Source organism: Macaca mulatta, chromosome X (genome assembly GCF_049350105.2).
Source record: "Macaca mulatta isolate MMU2019108-1 chromosome X, T2T-MMU8v2.0, whole genome shotgun sequence".
NCBI classification, from domain to species: Eukaryota; Metazoa; Chordata; class Mammalia; order Primates; family Cercopithecidae; genus Macaca; species Macaca mulatta.
In genome coordinates, this window is record NC_133426.1 from 155,900,386 (window position 1) to 155,920,208 (window position 19,823).

Genomic DNA, 19,823 nt, shown 5'->3' on the forward strand with positions numbered 1-19,823 from the left:
ATAAACATATACACTGCAGCATGATTTAAAATCATTCAGTACTGGCAACAATGGAAATACCATATTTTAGAAATAAGAGGATGGTTTGATACATGCACTTGAAGAATATTTTGTATCAATTAAACTTTAGAAGTCATGTTTATAAAGACCTTTTATTAACATGATAAAATGTTTATGATACAACATTAAAACAAAAAAATCAGGATACAAAACGGTACACACAGTTATATCCCAACTGTTTGTATAAAACACAGACATAAAAAACACTAACCATGTTATCTCCCCATAGTGGGATTATGGGTGACTATTAGGTTATTATTTCTGCTTGTCTGTCTTTTTCAAGCTTTCTACAGTGAATATGAATTACTTTTATAATAAAAAAAGAAGTTTATTTAAGCATTTTAAAAGTTACATACAAGCCAAGGCCAGTGGATGATCTTGTCCAGTCTTAAGGCAATGAATATAAACTGGAGAATGTTGACAGAACACAGGATTTCTAACTAAAAATGAAGAGAAGAATCAGTTAAACAAAGTATAATTTGCATTTAATATTGCAGTAATTTGGTTAACACACTAAAAGACAATACACATTATAATACAGTGTAACTTGTATAATATTATGTTGCACTGGAAACTCCTGATTTTCGGTACCGGAGGGGCACGGCAGTATTACGGCAAGGGGAAATATGGCTCGGCCTGCTGCCTTGCCCCTCTGCTGCCTGGCCCTTTGTGGCCTGAGGCCTGAGCACAGATGAGAACCTTGTTTCCAGGTTCGCTGGGAACACAGGCTAACTGCAATAGACCACTAAGCTTCCTTCATGCCCCTACCAACAATACTGTCTATTCAAAACCATCCTTGTGCGTCCTTCTTCTCATACCTCAGATTTGCCCTTGGATCCCACCCTTTCCTTTCAGGCTCCTTGAGGACCTTGTCACATCAAGCCATCAATTATAGATTCTTTACTGTATCTTTAACCCCACCTATTCCATTGATCCCTCCTAGCAGCACAGAAATAACTCCTTCTCATTAAAAACAAAAAACCCCAAACCAGATAAACGCACCCCATCCTTTGATCCAAGACCCCTCTTAGCCTCAGGTTTCTCTCTGTGAGACAGTAATGAATATGCAAGCCCCTACTATCTCATTTACCATTCCCAGCTTCCTCCATTGTGATCTGGCCTCCACCCCCCATGACCATCAGTAGACAGCTTTCATCAAAGTCACCAATAACCAGGAGACAGCAAAAACACTTCAGCTGGCATCCTACTGATACTGTGGATGAGTCTTTCCTGTTTGCTCCCCTCCTCCTGGCCTTCTAAGATCCCACCATGCAGTCTTGGAGCCCTCTGGAGTGCTCTGGTAATTCCTTCTGTCTCCTTTTCCCCCTCCTTAAATGGTGATGCTCCCCAGAGCCACAAACAGTCTTCTCTCCCCATTAGGGAGACAGACACAAGAACACACATATTTTCACTCACCTGCTGCACCCTGGACTGGGGGAGAAGAAATTTCAACCAGACCCTTGGCTTCCATTATTACCTCCTTAGTGGTGAGTTCTCTCATCTCTCTCCAACTTAGCCTTCCTGCTGCATAGCAAACCCAGCTGTGCATATGCCACTCGGCTCTCCTAGAGGCACCTCAAATGAAGCCAGTCTCAAACAGAGGTCATTATTGCCTGCACTTAGAACCTTATCTCTTCTCTTTCTATAGCCTCCCATGTCACTTTGAGGCACAACAGTGGTCTCATTTGTCAAGCCATGAGCCCGGGAATCACCCTGTATTCTTTTTCCTACACTGTTGCATTCAGTCACCACATCCTGTCCACTGTAGCGTCCAGACTTCTCCTGAATCCCGTGCCCACTTTCTATGCTGATGATGGCTGCCTAGTGAGGCCTTCTTCCTCACCATCCCCTACCACTGCAGCAACCCCTTACTAACCTCCTGCCTCCAGTTCAAATGCCCTGCAGGCTGCTCCTCACTCTGGTAAAGTACATTCTTGCCCACAAAATCGAAATCTGGGACCAGGCCCAGAGCTTCCCAAAGTTCTCAGTACATAGGTACATGAGGAATTTAGTAATTCCTCCATAGACCTCTAGGCCAAAAGAAATCCCTAATGTGGCTAGGAATGTCAACCGTTGCATTAAGTAATTACGTCTAACCTAGTAAGTATTTCTAAGTAGCCACTTGAAAAAATAATTCATATAAATCTAAAGAAAAATGTTAATATTATTCTTAAATAACCAAAACTAATTCCCAGTGGGATGCGTGTGACTGTCAGGTAGCTCACCATTTCCCACGCCTTGGAATCAGACAAGGTGCTCCCACTCTTGTCACCTGTTCTTCACCTGGATTTTCACACAGCACTAGCCTTCTGAGTTTTCAAAGCAGCTGCCGAAAACCCAGCTTCTTAAAGATACGACATCACTGAAAGGAATGTAGTGTGGCCTAAAAATAAACCTGTAAACTATTTCAAGCTAGTAGTTTGTATGGTGTCCCAACAAATGTCAGGTATTACTGTTTTCCTCAAAATGTCCACTATCCCCTGGTGCCCTGCGAGTGCACTGGGGTGCCTGGGGCACTTCAGCACATGCTCTGCAGGCTGAGGATGTGGCCCCTATTTGGCCCAATCCCTCTGTAGAGGCTCCCTCTCATCTCAACTCCCACAGTTCCTTCCTTTCCACCTTGTGCTCCCGTCGGATCTGAACTGCCACAGTCCACTCAGCTGATGGAGTGTTTCCTGCCTCTAGGCTTCAATGTGTCCCAAAAATGCCATCCCTTTCCTCCCGACACAGGGCTCCCTGGCAGACCCTCAACTCCTCCTTCCCATCTCTGCATGAACCTACTCCAAACCACCCCCTCACCAACATAGGTACTGTTCTTGCGTCACAGGAGGAGGGAGCTCAGCTCCTGGTATGTTGTTTCTTCCAAGGGCAGGAATGCCAAGAGTGTGAATGTATGAAAGACTTACTTTCTGCAATTCAGGCCCAATGCAGTCCTAGCCCTTGTATAGTTGTCCCTCGGTATCTGTGGGGGATTGGTTCCAGGACCCCCCATGGATACCAAAATCCATGGATGCTCAAGTCCCTGATATAAACTGGGAATTCTAGGGAGGGTGAAAGTGGACCATCAGATACTCTCTCTCCATAGCTCGCTCCTACCTACCAGTCATACCCATGCTGTGGCCTTTCCACCAGCATGAAAATCAGGGAATAACTCCCCTTGTTCAAGGCCAAACCCTTCCTGGTGCTCCGGGTCCCATTCTCCCTGAGTCCCACAGGGCCTTGCTCCATCACCATCCCTCTGTCTAGGTACCTTCCCCTCAGGCCTATACCTGGGGTCCAGGCTTATATGCCTGACCCACCCTACGGCTGCTATGTTTACTTCCTAAGCCAACTGCGGTCTTCTTCCTTCACTCTTTATCCACACAGCTCAAAACCAGACATCTACAGCCTCTAGTTCTCCCCTTAACCCATCAGTATTCAGCTTTGGGCCCTCAGCTTCTGTGCAGTTATGTAGTTATGTGCCCAGGCTTTAGAGTTGGGCCGACTCAAATGGAATCCTGGTTCTGCCCCTTCGCATGTGGCCATGAACAAATGACTTATCTTCTCTGGACCTACCTCACAGGGTTGTGAATAGTTAATAAGAAAACTACTGCATGTGATGTGCCTGGCACAATGCCTGGCACACAGTAAGTGCTCAATAAACATTATCTGCAATTATTTTCATTACTACTATTACTAGTCCTGGTATTTTATTCATCTGCATATCCCCTATGCTTAGGGAAAAAGGACTTGGCATCCAGTAAATACTTGATAAATGTTTATTGAATGAATAAACAAACACATGGGCACATCAGTATAAGCTAACCAGAGAGCAGGGGAGGTGCTAAATCATGGGGTCTGAGGTGGGGAGATGGTCAGTTTTGAGGGTCAACTTGGCTGGGCTATAGTACCCAGTTATTTAATCAAACACTAAGCTTGGTGTTGCTATGAAGGTACTGACTTTGAATAAAGGAGACTACCCTCCATAGCATGGGTGGGCCTCACGCAATCAGGTGAAGGCCTTAAAAGCAAAAACTGTGGTTTCCTGGAGAGGAAGAAATTCTGTGCCAGGACTGCAGTGTCAACTCCTCTTAGGTCTCCAGCCTGTTCACCTGCCATGGAGATTTCAGACTTGGCAGCCCCACAGTAATGTGAGCCAGTTCCTTAACTCTCTTTATACGTACATCTGTATCTAACCTATCAGTTCTGTTTCTGTCTGATACAGGATATGAAGCTGAGAGAAGGCTGATGTCCTGGGTGAAAAGCTAGTGTTCTAAGTGAAGAAAGAAAAATGGTTATTTCCATTGTCTTTTGTTGCCTTGTTGTCTCATGATGTAGAGTTGTTAATGATCAAACTCTTCCTAACAAAGGGTAAAAAAACTGACATCTGAATAACTGAGCAAAATATTTTACTTTTGAAAACATTCTTTTTTTTTTTTCTTTTTAAGATGGAGTTTCACTCTATCACCCAGACTGGAGTGCAATGGTGCAATCTTGGCTCACTGCCACCTCCACCTCTTGGGTTCAAGAGATTCTCCAGCCTCAGCCTCCCGAGAAGCTGGGATTATTGGCACGTGCCACCACACCCGGCTAATTTTTGTATTATTAGTAGAGATGGGGTTTCACCACGTTGGCCAGTCTGGTCTCGAACTCCCGACCTCAAGTGATCCGCCTGCCTTGACCTCCCAAAGTGGAAAACATTCTTAAATATATGAAATCTCACCTCTAGTGACCTGTCATGTCGAAAGCCCCAAACACAAGCTGCAACAGACACCGGGGAAACAAAGAACAGCGGCATGAAGACCAGGAGCCAGAAATGGCTTCCTCTCTCGATTCTGTCACAGACCAGAACTTCAAACATCAACAAGAGCAAGTGGATGCCCACTGCAATCAACATGGCTTTAAACTCCACACACGTTTCTCCTTCTGCTCTAAAAAGGGAGAGAAGAAGAAAACACCCTCATTTCAGAATCTCCATTATAAGCAAGCAGTTCAGGGCAAATACCAACTTATACTGATACTTTGAATTTTACTTGAAAATTTGACAAAAGTAAGGGAAATCAGGTAGAAAGCTAACTTAAACCTAAGCTTTGGTAGGCAATCTCTGAAACATCGAAGAACTACTACATAATACCAAATGAACATTACAACCAAACCAGAATTTAATGTTTTAACTGTATAGGCATATTCTCAAAAGTAATAGCCAGTTATTTCCCTGACAATGTACATAAACACTTCTGTTCACATCTTTAAATTCAACAACGAGTTACTTCCAAGAGTATTCAAGCTGATTTGCTCTGCTGCTAAAACCAGGCAAATACCCCTTAAGTCTCACGATCCTCATTTTTCAATGAATTAAAAACCATGTAAACCATCCTTCACACAATATTATAAAAATAACTCTAGTTCTATGAACAAGTGCCGGTTATATTTAAACAAGATGGTAGTAACTATTGTTAGGTGCTATTTTAAAATGCAAATAAAACATATAAATGATTTTCATTTTCCTTTCTATTCCATTAAGATACATTAACACCTGCAGATGAAAGAGAAAGAAGAACAAGAGTTAAAACTGTTCTCAAACAAAATCAGTTTAATTAGTTAAGTATCATACACAATAACCTTAACAGATCTACAATTGAGCAATGGTAAGGCCAGCAATCAGGAAAAGGCTCTATAATGCATTTGAAAGGCCTACAATGTTTATTCAAAATACAGATGAACATTTATGATATGCATGTATTGTGGGTGATAAATACACCAGAAGTTAGATCACAGAGAAAATGCTATCAGAGGTTATTCCTGTAGGACCCAACCGTGTTCCACTGGTTAATGTTAACACGAGAATGACCACGCCTGTACATTCCTTATTCAACCCCACATAAACAATTCCTTTCCTTGCTCCAAGCATCTTAAATAAGACCAACAAAGAGAAGTTTGAATATATTCTAAATATCAATTAGTAGAACCTAAATGTTTATTTAACTTTGCATTCTTTGAGAAGCAAACATTAGATTATCTGAAATATCTCATTAAAAAAAGAAAACATATACAGCCACACAGGTCATCAATCTTTCAAAACAAAATCTAAGAACTTTGAAACAGCTATACATGAATGTTCCTCACCTGCCAAGGCTCTCTGTGTAACTGTTTTACAGTTCTTAGACATGTATGTGATATGGAATTTACATGATCTGAATCATTTTTATATTTAGTAAACAAAAATTTAAAAAGTTGATGTAGTGGCTGGACGTGGTGGCTCACACCTGTAATCCCAGCACTTTGGGAGGCCAAGGTGGGTGGATCACCTGAGGTCAGGAGTTTGAAACCAGCCTGGCATGGTAAAACCCTATCTCTACTAAAAATACAAAAAATTAGCCGGGCATGGTGGCAGGTGCCTGTAATCCCAGCTACTCAGGAGGCTGAGGCAGGAGAATCACTTGAACCTGGGACGTGGAGGTTGCAGTGGGCTGAGATCACGTCATTGCACTCCAGCCTGGACAACAAGAGCGAAACTCCGTCTCAAAAAAAAAAAAAAAAAAAAAGTTTCAACTTTACACTTTTCCCACACGAGCAGCTGCCTTCTGGGAATTCCTGTACTCCTCATCTTCCCAGTGAAGGTTCATAATAGCCTCCCAGTCTTAAGTCCCCCTTTTCCCTTTATGTAGTTACAGTCTCTGTGGCAGAGAAGGGAAAGTTTCTTGCAGGTCCCAGCAACACCAGGCTGCATGCTGGTGTGAGCCAACTCCCAAGAATTTGGGCCAGCAGAGGTATCCAAGAGCAGGGAGGGCAAGAGTTGGAAACAGTAAAGGGTACTCCTCTCCCCTGCCCCCAAAGGCTCTGCTTTCCTTCTTGGCATCCAACCCTTGACTTTCCTCATTCCCCAGCTGCTGTCTGAGGGACTCATGGTCTCCTGGCCAAGCCACCTCCCTTACACTACTAATAGTTCTAAAGCTCTGGGACTACGAGGGTGGGACAATGGGAGCCCCAGCTTCAAAACTGAATTGGAGACAGATCTTTCATGACCAAACATAATATGAGTGTCTTTTCCTAAAAACAGGGTGGTTTCATGCTGCTTAGTCTAGTATGGCATACCAGTTCTGTATTTTGGGTACATTTTGGATTATACAGGCATTTGTGAGCTGGCTGGCAACTTACCCCCCAAATGGCACTGCTTTTGTAAGAAACTACATACCAAAGACCAAATTTTCAAAAACACAGAAGAGATCTGTTAGCTTATACTATAGTTCTAAGACCCCAGATAGGCAGAAAATAAAATGGTCCTTACTTCATCAAAAGTGAGAAAAGTCAAGATATTGCTCCCTCATGCTAGAGACCAATGAGTTGTATAAAGCAGTATTACCGATATTGAGGATTTCGTGCCCAGACTCCAGTTCCAACTGAGGCTCCAACAATGACCATTAACTTCCACAGCCATATTGGAGCAAAGACAGCCCAGTAACTCCACTGTATGATGCCATCCAAACGAAGGGCCAGCAGCACAGAGAACAGCAGCAGACAGGCATAGATGAGGAATTTACTAGGAGAAAAGTAAAACGATTAAAGAGGATTCACTTTCACAAATATGTGATACTGAAATGGGGAGCAATAAGAGCCATATTTGTCAGCATGTAAAAGGAGTCACTAGCTTAACCAATCATTTATTGAAAAGGTCTATGGGGCAGACATAATGTGTTAGGAATAAGAGAAACATAAAGAAGTCTAAAATAAGTCTCCTGCTTTCCAAGGCTTCCTCATAGAAGGAAGACCACACAGAAACATATAATACAGCATGATGTTTGTGATGAGAGCTTGGAAGAGGAAATACAGATTGTGTCTGAGGCACTCAGAAGCAGAGAGGTGGTGACCCTGGAGCTGGTTCCAGAGGGCAAGCAGAAAGCTGCCAGGCAGGAAAGGAAGTGAGATGAGGAAGTATTCCAGGCAGACGGAACTAGCTATACCAAGACACAGAGACTGGAAAAGGCTGATGTGCTCTGAAAATGGTCAAGTTCTATCACTGACTGATTCTATTTCTAAAAAGGCAGCCATCTGTCATATTCATATGGCATGAACGTTTTAGTATATGTATTATACTTTCTATGAATGAATAAATTACACATACACACATGCTCACGTCTCATATAAAAGGGAATCGCTACTGAAGATGTCCTTGAAATAATTAGAAATTATACTCTTGAGGACCTCTATTTCCAGCCTTGATTTAATAATGGGAATATAATTTACCTTCCCGCCTAAATAAGAAACTTGATACCATCTACAAAAGAACAGTTTTCAGACATTGACAACAGGCAGTGGAGAACAGGTGAGAGGGAGGAAACAAAGGAGGTAAACCCCACTATTGCCGCAGTTTGCAGATCAGAGGCAGCTTCCAGGCTGCAGCAAGAAAGTAGTTAAAACTCAACCCTGTCAATAACTATATTAAATATAAATGGCCAACTGAAAGACAAAGATGATCGGATTGGATTAGTAAGCAAGGCACTATATGCTGTCTATAAGAATCCCACTTTATCTATCTATAAAGACACAGACAGATTAAAAGCAAAAGGAAAGAAAAAGTTATACCAAATAAACACTAACCAAAAGAAAGCTGGAATGACTATATTAACATCTGTTTAAGTCTTCCATTGCTGCTATAACAAATTACCACAAACTTAGCAGCTTAAAACAACGTAAATTTATTATCTCACAGTTCTATATGATAGAAGGCCAGATGAGCTTGGTTGGTTTCTCTACTCAGAATCTCACAAGGCTGAAATAAAGATGTCGGTTGGTGGAATGCTTATCAGGGGACTCTGGCAGAATCCACTTCTAAGCTCATTCAGGTTGTTGGCAGAATCCAGTTTCTTGTGGTTGTAGGACTGAGGTACGTGTCTCTTTGCTTGCTGTCACCCTGCAGTTGATCTTAGATAGTAGGGGCTTCTATTGGGCCTTGCAAATAGGCCCCTACATCTCAAAGCCAGTAACAAGCTATAGCATATTGAATCTTTCTCATGCTTGGGAATTTTTTCTCACTTCTGCCATATCGCTTCTGCTTCCAGTGAGAGAAAGTTCTCTGCTTTTAAGAGTTCATGTGATGAAACTGGGTCCACCTGGTTAAGCCAGGCTACTCTCCCTATTTTAAGGTCCATAACTGTGGTAGGCAGAATTCTAAAGAAGTTTTCCAGGATTCCTGTGCCCTGATTATTCAATCAAACAGTAATCTAAGTAATACTGTGAGGGGACTTTGCAGATGGAATTAAGGTTACTAATCAGCTAACTTTACAATAGGGAGATTATACTGGATTATCCAGGTGTGCCCAGTGTAATCACATGAGCCCTTAAGACAGCAGAAGAGTAAATCGGAGAGATGTGGTGGAAGAGAAATGAGGCAGAAGAAGTCAGAGACATTCCAGACTTGAGAAGGATTCAGCCTGTTACTTCTACCTTTGAACACGGAGGTAAGGAACCATGAACCAAGGAATGCAGGCAGGCTTCAGAAGCTGAGAATAACTCACAGCTGACAGCCAGCAAGGTAAAGGGGACCTCAGCTCTACAACCCCAAGGAACTAAATTCTGACAAGAGCCCAAATGTGCTTGAAAGCAGATAATCCCTGGAGGCTCCAAAAAGGAATAGAGCCCTCCTAACACTTTGATTTTGACCCTGTGAAACTAGGCAGAAGACCCATCTGAGTCATGCTGTACCCGGACTTCTGACCTAAAGAACTGAGAGATAATAAGCTTGAGTAGTTTCAGTAATTTGTCATGGTAACAGCAGAAACTAATGCTAATAAATATATCTTCAAAGTCCCCTTTGCCATGTAAAATAACATATTCACAAGTTTCAGGGCTTAAGGCCTGAGTATCTGTGTATTTGTGGGGGTGGGGCATTCTGCCTACCACAACATAAGACACAGTATATTTTTGAACAAGGACTATTTCCAGGGACAAATAGAGGCACTTCATAATGATAAAGGGGTCAATTTGTCAAGATCTAACAATCATAAATGTTTATATGCCTAATAACAAAGTTTCACAATACATGTAGAAAATACTGATCAATCTAAAAGGAGAAATAAAAAAAATCAAACTGTTATAAATGGAAATTAACATTCCTTTCTTAGTAACTAACAGAACACATAAACAGAAAATTACTAAGGATATATATGATTGTAGCAACACTATCAACCAACTTGACCTAATTAATATTAATGAGTTCTTCCCAAAAAAAGCAAAATACAGATTCCTTTCAAAAACACATGGAACATTCACCAAGACAGATTGAATTCTGGGCCATAAAACAAGGCTCAACAAATTTAAAAGGACTGAAATCACACAAAGTAAATAAGCACAATGAAGTCAAACTAGAAATCAACAGTAGAAAAATATCTGGAAAATTCTCGAAATACTTGAAAATTAAATGCCACACTGCTAAATACTCCATAGATCAAAGACTATGAAGAAAATTGAAAAATATTTTGGATTAAATAAAGGCAAAAACACAATATACCAAAATTTGTGAGATACACTAAAGCAGTACTTAAGGGAAATTTTAGCATCAAATACTTACATTAGAAAAGATATCAAGTCAATAATCTAAAATTCTATCTTATGAAAATAGAAAGAACGTGGAGGTAAGGAACCTCCATGTAAGAAAGGGAAGGAAATTTTTAAAAAGTAAACAGAAAGAACAAACTGATAAATATAAGCACATTAATCAATAAAATACAGTAAAAAGGCATTAGAGAAAAAAATCTATGAAACTAAAAGCAGTTTCTTTGAGAAAATAAGAAAATTGGTAAATCTACAGCCAGAGTAATCAGTAAGAAAGAGTAGGCTCAAATTATTAATATCAAGAATGAAAGCAGGGATATCACTACAAATCCTAAAAATACTAAAGGGATAAGTAGGGGATATTATAAACAACTTTATGCCAGGAAATTTCTTGAAACAAAGACATGGAAACTGCAATTCTAGTTAAAACTTTTTTCACAAAGAAAATATCAGGCCATGGCAAAATCTACCAAACATTTAAGGAGGAAATAGCAGCAATTCTTCACAAACTCTTGCAAAGAAGATGAGGGGGGAACATTTCCCAATTTATTTTATGAAGCCAGCATTACCCTGATACCAAAACTGACCAAGAAAGAAAACTACAGACCAATATCTCTCATGAACAGAGATGCAAAGATCCTCAAAAGATTTTAGCCAACTGAATTCAGCAATATATAAGGATACTACATTATGACTAAGTCTGGTTTAGCTGGGATTGCAAGATCACAATCCTGGATTAATATCTGAAAATCAGTTAGCAACCTTCGTGGTATTAGTAGGCCGAAAAAGAAAAATCACATGATCATCTCAATAGTTGTTTAAAAAGCATTTGACATAATTTGCTACCCATTCAAGGTAAAAGCTCTAAACAAATTAGGAGTAGAGAAGCATCTATGAAAAACCTGTAGTTATAATGCTTAATGGTGAGAGACTCAATACTTTCCCCTTAAGACAGGAAACACGGCAAGTTTGTCCACTTCAACGCATCTATTCAACAATGTACTAAAGGTCCTAGCCACAATAATAACATGATAAAAAGAAATTAAAAGAATATAGTTTTGAAAGAAAGAAGTAAACCTGTCATTATCTACAGACAACATGATTTTCTGTGTAGGAAATCCTAAGGAATCTACGAAAAAGCTAGTAGATCTAGTAAGTGAATTTAACAAAATTGAAGGATACAAGGTAAATGTACAAAAATTATTGCATTTCTATATAGTAGCTATGACAAATTGGAAACAGAAACTTAAAAATATATATCATTTACTGCAACTTTCCTATAAATTTAAAACTATTCAAAAATTAAAAGTTTATGAAAAATCCACTATTACAATAGCATCACAAATATAAAACAGGGACAAACGTAACAACATATATGCAAAACCTATATACTGACAACTACAAAACACTGGTAGGACTGTGGGGAAGCTAATAAACAATAGAAATTTATTCCTCACAGTTTCAGAGGCTGGAAGTTGGAGATCAGGATGCCAGCATGGCTGGGTTCTGGTGAGTGCTGCCTTCTGGGTGGCAGATGGCAGACTTCTCACACCCTTCACATGGTGAAAAGAGAGTGAGCTAGCTCTCTGGTCTCTTCTTATAAGGACACTAGTTCCAACCATGAGGGTTCCACCCTCATAACCTAATCACCTCCCAATGCCCTGTCTCCAAATACCATCACATTGGGGATTAGAGTCAACTTGTGATTTTTGACGGGACACATTCAGTTCACAACTGCCTAGAAAAATTAAAGATCTAAATAAATGGAGAAATATACTGTGTTCATAGAACACTCACTACTGTTAAGATTTACATCCTTCGTGTATTAGTTTCCTATGGGTGCTGTAACAAACTACCACAAAATTGGTGACTTAAAATAGCACATATTTATTATCCTGTAGCCAGACATCCAAAAACGGTTTCTCTGGGCTAAAATCAAGATGTCAGCAGGACCTACTCCTGGAGACTCTACGGGAGAATCTATTACTTGTTTTTTCCAGAGCTGTATTCCCTTGGTTCATGGCCCCTTCCTCTATCATCAAAACCAGCAGCACAAAATCTTCAAATCTCTCTGTTTCCACCACACTGCCTTCTCTTAATGTTATCTCCCTCTTTTAAGAGAACCTGTGATTGACTGCATTTATTCCCCACTTGGATAACCCCATCATCTCAAGATCTTTAACAGGTTCCATGGAAGTTGGTATCTTTGAGGGCCATGATTTAGCCTACCACACACACCAAATTAACCAAATTATTTTAAAGAATCAATGCAATACCAATGAAAATTGGAAGCCAGCAGGTTCTTCTGTAGAAATTGACATACTGACTTTAAAAGTCATAATGGAAATGCAAAGGACCTAGAATGGGCAAAACAATTCTGAGAAAAAGCAAAGTTGGACAATTTATACTATGTGCTTTCAAAGCTTACTATAAAGCTACAGTAATAAGCACAATGTAGTACTGGCATAAGGATAGATATATAGAACATACTAGAGAGTCGGAAAACAGACCCACACATACTGAGTCAGTTAATTTTCCACAAAGGTGCCAAGGCAATTCAATGGAGAAATAATTATGTTTCAATAAATGGTGGTACAACTGGATAAATGAGGAAAGTACACCTCGACTCTTAAACTCACAACATATACAAAAATTTATGTAACATGGATCATAGACCTAAATGTCATATACACAACTATAAAATGTCCAAAACACATATGAAAAAAAATACTTGCAACCCAGGGTTAGGCAAACATTTCTTAGATGGGATATGAAATTGGACTTCTCCAAAATGAAAAACTCTTACTCTCCAAAAGATATCTATCATTAAGAAAATGACAGCCAAGCCACAGACTAGACGACCATACTCTGAAAACACGTATCTGACAAAGTAATCTGTATCCAGTATATAAAAAGGACTTTTACAACTAAAAAAATAAGCAAACAAGCCAATTAAAAATGGCCAAAAAATTCAGAGACATCCCATCAAAGAAGGCATACAAAAAGCAAATAAGCACACAACAAATACTCAGTATTTTCAGGTGTTAGGACAATGCAAATTAAAACCACAATGAGATAAGATTACACACACACTAGAACTCTTACATATGCTGGTGGGAATGCAAAATAGTACAGCCACTTTAGAAAACATTTTGGAAGTTTCTTATACAGTTAAGTGTATACTTCTTCTACGGCCCAGCAATCCCACACCTAGGTATTTTACTCAAGAAAAATGAAAACATATGTCCACACAAAGACTTGTAATCAAATATTCAAAGAAGCTTTATTCATAATTGCCACTGGTAACAACTCACATATCCATAACTGGTGAATGGTTAACCCAATTTTGGTATATCCATTCAATGGAATACTAATCAGCAGTAAAAAGTAACAAACTACGGGTGAAAAGAACAACACTGATGAATCTAAAACACACTATAAGTAAAATAATTCAGATTGAAAACACAAGATACTGTACAATGCTACTTATTTGACATTCTGGAAAGGGCAAAACTCTAAACACAGAAAACAGATCAGTGCGGTTACAGATAAGGAACAGAAAGCTTAGATGTTAAATAACTTGTCTAAGAGCTCAGAGTTGGGAGTCAAACTCTTTGACTCCAAAATCCTTTTAATTCAGTATTATACTAAACAAGTTTTACACTGATAAATGAACATGTTCAGAAAAGCATCTGAATAAGTATCTGCTGAGTAGCTAACGGGTCTCCACTCGGGAAGATTAAGGATAGTCTTTATACTCTTTTGCTTATGATATCTGAGTTTTCTGTAAGGTACGTGTACTATTTTTGCACTATGAAAAATAACACAAGAAACTTCGATTGGAAAAAAGGGAGGAGGGTTGTAAGAAGATGGGACCTACAAAATTAAACTCAGAAGCAAGCCTCTAAGAGAGAAAACTATGCTGGGAAGACCATGAGATTCAGAGGGGTTGCTAACAAAAATATACATAGCATCACTGTGTCATAGTATTCTTACCCGTAAAGTTAGGGCAATAATATGTACCCCATAAGGTGGCTACGAATGTAAGATAATGAGTATAACAAGTGCTTTGTATAAAGCACTAAGTCAGTGGCTCTCAAAGTTTTTAGTATCAAAAATTTTGACGTTTAACTCTTAAAAAGGACTCCGTTTCAGTCTTAACAATTACTGAGGATCCCAAAGAGCTCTTGTTGATGTGGGTTATCCCTATTGGTATTTAATATTTCTGATACAGTGGTTATTCAAAAAATATCTACTCTTTAAAGGTAATAATAAACACATTACATACTAACATAAATAACATTATTTAAAAACATTTCTAAATCCAACACAAATTTAGTGAGAGCAGCAGCACTGTTTCTACAGTTTAGCAAAATTTTAAATGTATGATTTCATAGAAGACGCCTAGATTCTAATATCTACATTGACATTCATTCTGTTGCAATACATTGTTTTGGTTCAAGTATATGAAGAAAATCTGGCCTCACAGAGATGTGTAGTTTGTAGAAGACTACGTGCTCGCAAACGAGACGTTCCCGATAAGTCCTGCTCTTGCAAACGAAGCAGGGCGTTGGGGGCTTATGTGTAAACATCTTGAAAATCCAGAAAGTCAGGGAAAGGTCAGAAAAACAACAATGTGTCTTGTGACTTGGCAACATTCCACAAACGACTGTATAAAATAAAGCAGAGCGCGCCATTCGAGGCGGCCGCCATGTTTGTCTTGTCTCGTGTTGTCTTGTGTGTTCATTCCTTTGTTTAGGAAACATGCGGACCCCAACAGTAGTTAGAAAAGAACTATTTTAATAGCTCTTTCAGATAATGGTAGATATTCAACAGGACACTGAAACTCAACAAGTGGTAGTTTCTTAAAGGTTAACTGCGATGTGGAATCCGGAATCATATCAATGACCTTTTTGTACTCTGCTACACTGAAATCCACTGGTCTCTCTTATACTTTCAGTGAATCTTTTATCCCAGCATTATTATATAATACAATGTAGGTTGACTGGAAAATATTGGTTTACTGAGTTATAAAGAGCTTTCAAATGTCGACACATTTCATATACAATAGCAAAAAAATATCACATTACTTACCATCTCCACCGACTTCATCAGAAATATTTTAAGTACTGGGAGGCTGTCAAACTCATGGTAGTAGATACAACTTTTCAAAAATTCTGTTTTCCCCATGAAAGATCAAATTTTACCATTTATAAAAAATACCATGAGTTGTTTTCTTTAAAGGTTTGCTTCTTGCATTTTCAAGAAAATGTCTGTCAAACACCATAACACAAATAACCACAGTCTTGTCTGTCAGTTATCCTTCCAAATAAAAATGATACTCCATGAAAACAGCAGCTTGTAACTCAGGCACACATGTTTTTCCTTAAGTCAACCACTGCATTTCAGCATACAACAAGCCTTTATGCATTGTTCTCATTTCATCACATGGAATATTAAACTAGATGTGCATTCAGGGGTCAAGATTAAATGAGATTAATATTTTTCTGCTTTATCAAGGACATTCGTAAGTGAAGCTGGCATTTTTTTTAACTGCAAGTCCAGCATGTGGTGGTGAAGAATCCAGTGACAGAAGACTAGTGTAGCTGGTGCCACTGTCCTGATTTGTGCTCTGGCACCAGCTGTTTGACGCACCACTTTTGCACCACCAGTGCCAATGTCGACCAAGGCAAAGAATGTCTTAGTATTATTATTATTTTGACTTTGCGGATACCTGGAAAGGGTCTCAAGGCCCACCTCCAAGGTCTGTGGAAAACAGTCTGACAACCAGCGTACTCAATACGCATTAATTAATATTATTAATACTCGAAAACAAAAACAGGCTTTTACAAGCTGCTACAAAGAGAGGGAGAACATTTAAAGAAACCAAGATAAAAATGACTTCATCCCTTAGACTTTGGACAAGAAGAGAGCCTGTGTCAAGGTGGGGTGGAGCAGGATTCACAAGTTAATAGAAATGGAGTTATCACCACAAATACAGTGCACAATTAGTAGAGGCAGAAGTTTTCTCTCTTAAAGCAAAGGGGAATATTCCAAAATCTAAAAAAACAGAGCCAATTTGTCAACTAAAGCCTGTGGCTACAAATATAATTATCAGAAACAATGGACTTGAAAACACACAATTTAAAAGAAATTAGTGGATACAAACATTAACAAATGCTAAGATAATGAAAGACACAGGATTCATATGTAAATTAGATAATAGTACAGGTAATTTTTATCCTAAAGGATTTTCAGACTATAAATAAAAAAATAGACTGCTGGTGGTGGTTGGGGGGGTAAATGCTGTAAGCTAACTTCATTATCCTCTGTAAAACAGTTTCCTTATTTAATAAAAAAAGAGAATAGTGGAACTAAAGAAAAGGGAAGTACCAAAATGTTTTCAATGCTGGAAAAGTGATTATTTATGTGGTTTTTGACATAATTTAAAGGAAACTTAAAATTTTATGTCTATTACATGGAAAAGAGAAAAGAAGATAAACTTACAAAAGGACACACAAAACATAATTCATGATTCAAATACTAGGGTTAGAAAAATATACATGGGCTGAATGTTCTTTTATTAATTTCCTACTGCTGCCATTCAAAACTGCCACAGACCTAGTGGCTTAAAGAGCATAAACCTAGTAGTTTAAAAAGCATAACCCTTACAGTTCTGGAGGTCAGAGTCCAATATGGGTCTTGCTAGGCTAAACTTAAGGTGTCAGCAGGACTATGCTTCTGAAGGCTCTAGGAGAGAATGTTTCTTTGCCTTTTCTAGCTCTAGAGGCTGCCACATTCCTTAGCTCATGGCCCCTTCCTCCATCTTCAAAGTCAACAATGAAGAATGCAGTCCTTCTCATACTGAATCACTCTGACCTCCTTTTCTGTCTCCCTCTTCTATATTTAAGGACCCTGTAAATACATTGGCCCCAGCCAGAGAATCCAGAATAATCCATCTTAAGGTCAGCTGATTAGCAAACTTAATTCCATCTGCTACCTTAATTCCCCTTTGCCATGTAACAAAACATATTCCCTGGTTTCATGGATTAGAATGTGGACATACTTGGGGGTCATTATTCTGCCTACCACACCTCTATAAAAAGAAAGCTTGCTTCCTAGATTAAGAAAGTAAATCTGTTACATTCAAGAGTTACACTTGGAACCAAAGTCAAAAGTCGAACCAACTATCAGAAATCAGATGACAGAGGTTTAGCACGCCTGGATAAAGATAAGAGCAACAATTTACTAACTTTAAAATGAGATAAATTAGATTTCAAAGCCAAAAGTATTAAAATGCCAAGAGGACTAATAAGGAAAACCTAAATAACAAAAACCTAACAACATGACCATGGAATATGGAAATAATTTTAGAAGTTTTCTTTCTTTTTTTTTTTTTTTTTTTGAGACGGAGTCTCCCTCTGTCGCCCAGGCTGGAGTGCAATGGCGGGATCTCAGCTCACTGCAAGCTCCGCCTCCCGGGTTTATGCCATTCTCCCGCCTCAGCCTCCCGAGTAGCTGGGACTACAGGCAGAGCTTGCAGTGAGCTGAGATCCCGCCACCGCACTCCAGCCTGGGCGACAGAGGGAGACTCCGTCTCAAAAAAAAAAAAAAAAAAATTACTAAAATACAATTGAAACATAAAAACACCTGGGCAGCTGCCAAAACAAAACTCAGAGAAAATGTGTTCATTTCAAATGTTTAAATAAAAGTAGAAAACAAAGAAAAAAAAAAGAGGCAAAGGAAAACTAGTAAACTGAGTTTCTAAGAAATTTGGGGGGAAAGCCAAGACATGAAAATAATAAAAGTAAAGGTAGAAATATAGATATGAAAATGAAACTGATCAGTAATCCCAACAGCTGGCTTTAAAAAAAATTAAACTACAAAGCTGATCAAGTAAACCAAAGTAATACAATCAGAAAGTTCAAAAGATGTAATTCATACACATTCCTAGTTGGGGAAAGAGGATAGTATCTTAACTATATCAATATATTTGGAAGCAAAGTCTAAAAGGTGACTGCATAGCCAAAAGGAAATATCAAGCCTGATTTGCAAGAGAATACACAATAATGTGCAATAATACAGTGATAAGAAAATGCATTTACAAAAATAAGTTACAGTCATAGCCTAAACTACTTTGAGTTACTTTTCAAGAAATATTCAGACCAGATTCCAAATATAAAAATAGACTGCTTAATTCTCCACAAACCTGGGAGAATTGGGAGGTTCCGGTTTAACATTAATCACTACTTCTTAAAATGCACCTTTCCAGTTACACCTTTAGAATGGATTTATTCCACTCTCATTTGAATCTGTAGTGTTAGTATATTATGAATCACTAAGTAGTGTTACCTGGTGTCCTCTCTGAAATTTATATGGAGCTTTCTGCTCAGGCTCAAATTCCCTCTCTCCAGTTTGCAGGGTTGGGAGAATAGGTAGAGAAAAGGAAGCAGGGAGGGAGAGAATATACATAGCAAAGGAATGATGACTCTGACTGTAAAAGTTCTGGTATCTGTTTTCTGCATATCATAAGAATGCAGCTGGACTCTTTTTAGACCTATCAGTTTTTTTCCAGTGGAAGCTGCTGGCTTCCCTGGAGCACATACACGCGCCTTAACACATGCCTGCATGCACGTACACACGCACAGGCACATACGCACACACAAACTTTGGATGGCACATCCCAGTTTACAGCTTGACAGCATGGCTCCAAATGACAACCTGACATTCTCACAAACTATCAAGGGAATTGCCCCTCTTACACCTTATTAACCAAATTTAAAGTCTTTTAGTGGAGATTTTAGCTGGTTTTATTAAGATGAAAAATGTTTAAGAGCATTTAACCAGTAGATACAAAAAAGCACAAAAGCCAAATAATAGCAGAGCCTACGCCAGTAGGAAGATCTGCATTTAAGTTCCTCAACTGCTATTCATCAGCGGTGTGGTCTTGGGTGAGTTATTTTCCCCCAGGTCTGTTTCCTCATCTGATTCCTCATATACTGATTCATTAAGACAAGGGTATGTGAAAGCACTGTGTAAATGATACATTTTACCCATTCTAGTTTTAGCAGTACTATGAAAGACAAAAGTTCTGCCACACTGTAGGTAACAACCTTGTTCAGTAATCATTGTTGTCACTATTAGGTTGGAGCTGACAAAGTATGAGTCTCCACTTATAAAGCATCTATCTCCAGAGTCCGAAGCTTTTGTCTTAAATTCCAGTCACCTTGTAC

The 19,823-nt window shown here is 39.0% G+C and overlaps 1 protein-coding gene across 4 annotated transcripts in view; it reads right to left on the reverse strand.

The window, feature by feature from the left end:
• The window catches only part of TMEM185A (transmembrane protein 185A), a 33,387-nt gene that overhangs the window by 6,927 nt on the left and 6,637 nt on the right, over positions 1–19,823 (reverse strand). For 2 of the 4 annotated variants that reach the window (XM_077987828.1, NM_001257432.1), the window contains exons 2-4: positions 7,403–7,579; positions 4,763–4,970; positions 417–500 (exon numbers count right to left, since the gene is read on the reverse strand). In XM_077987828.1, coding sequence (XP_077843954.1) covers positions 417–500; positions 4,763–4,970; positions 7,403–7,579 — 469 coding nt within the window. The remainder of the gene's footprint in view (positions 1–416; positions 501–4,762; positions 4,971–7,402; positions 7,580–19,823) is intronic. The other 2 variants (XM_077987831.1, XM_077987830.1) reach the window with 1 other exon arrangement.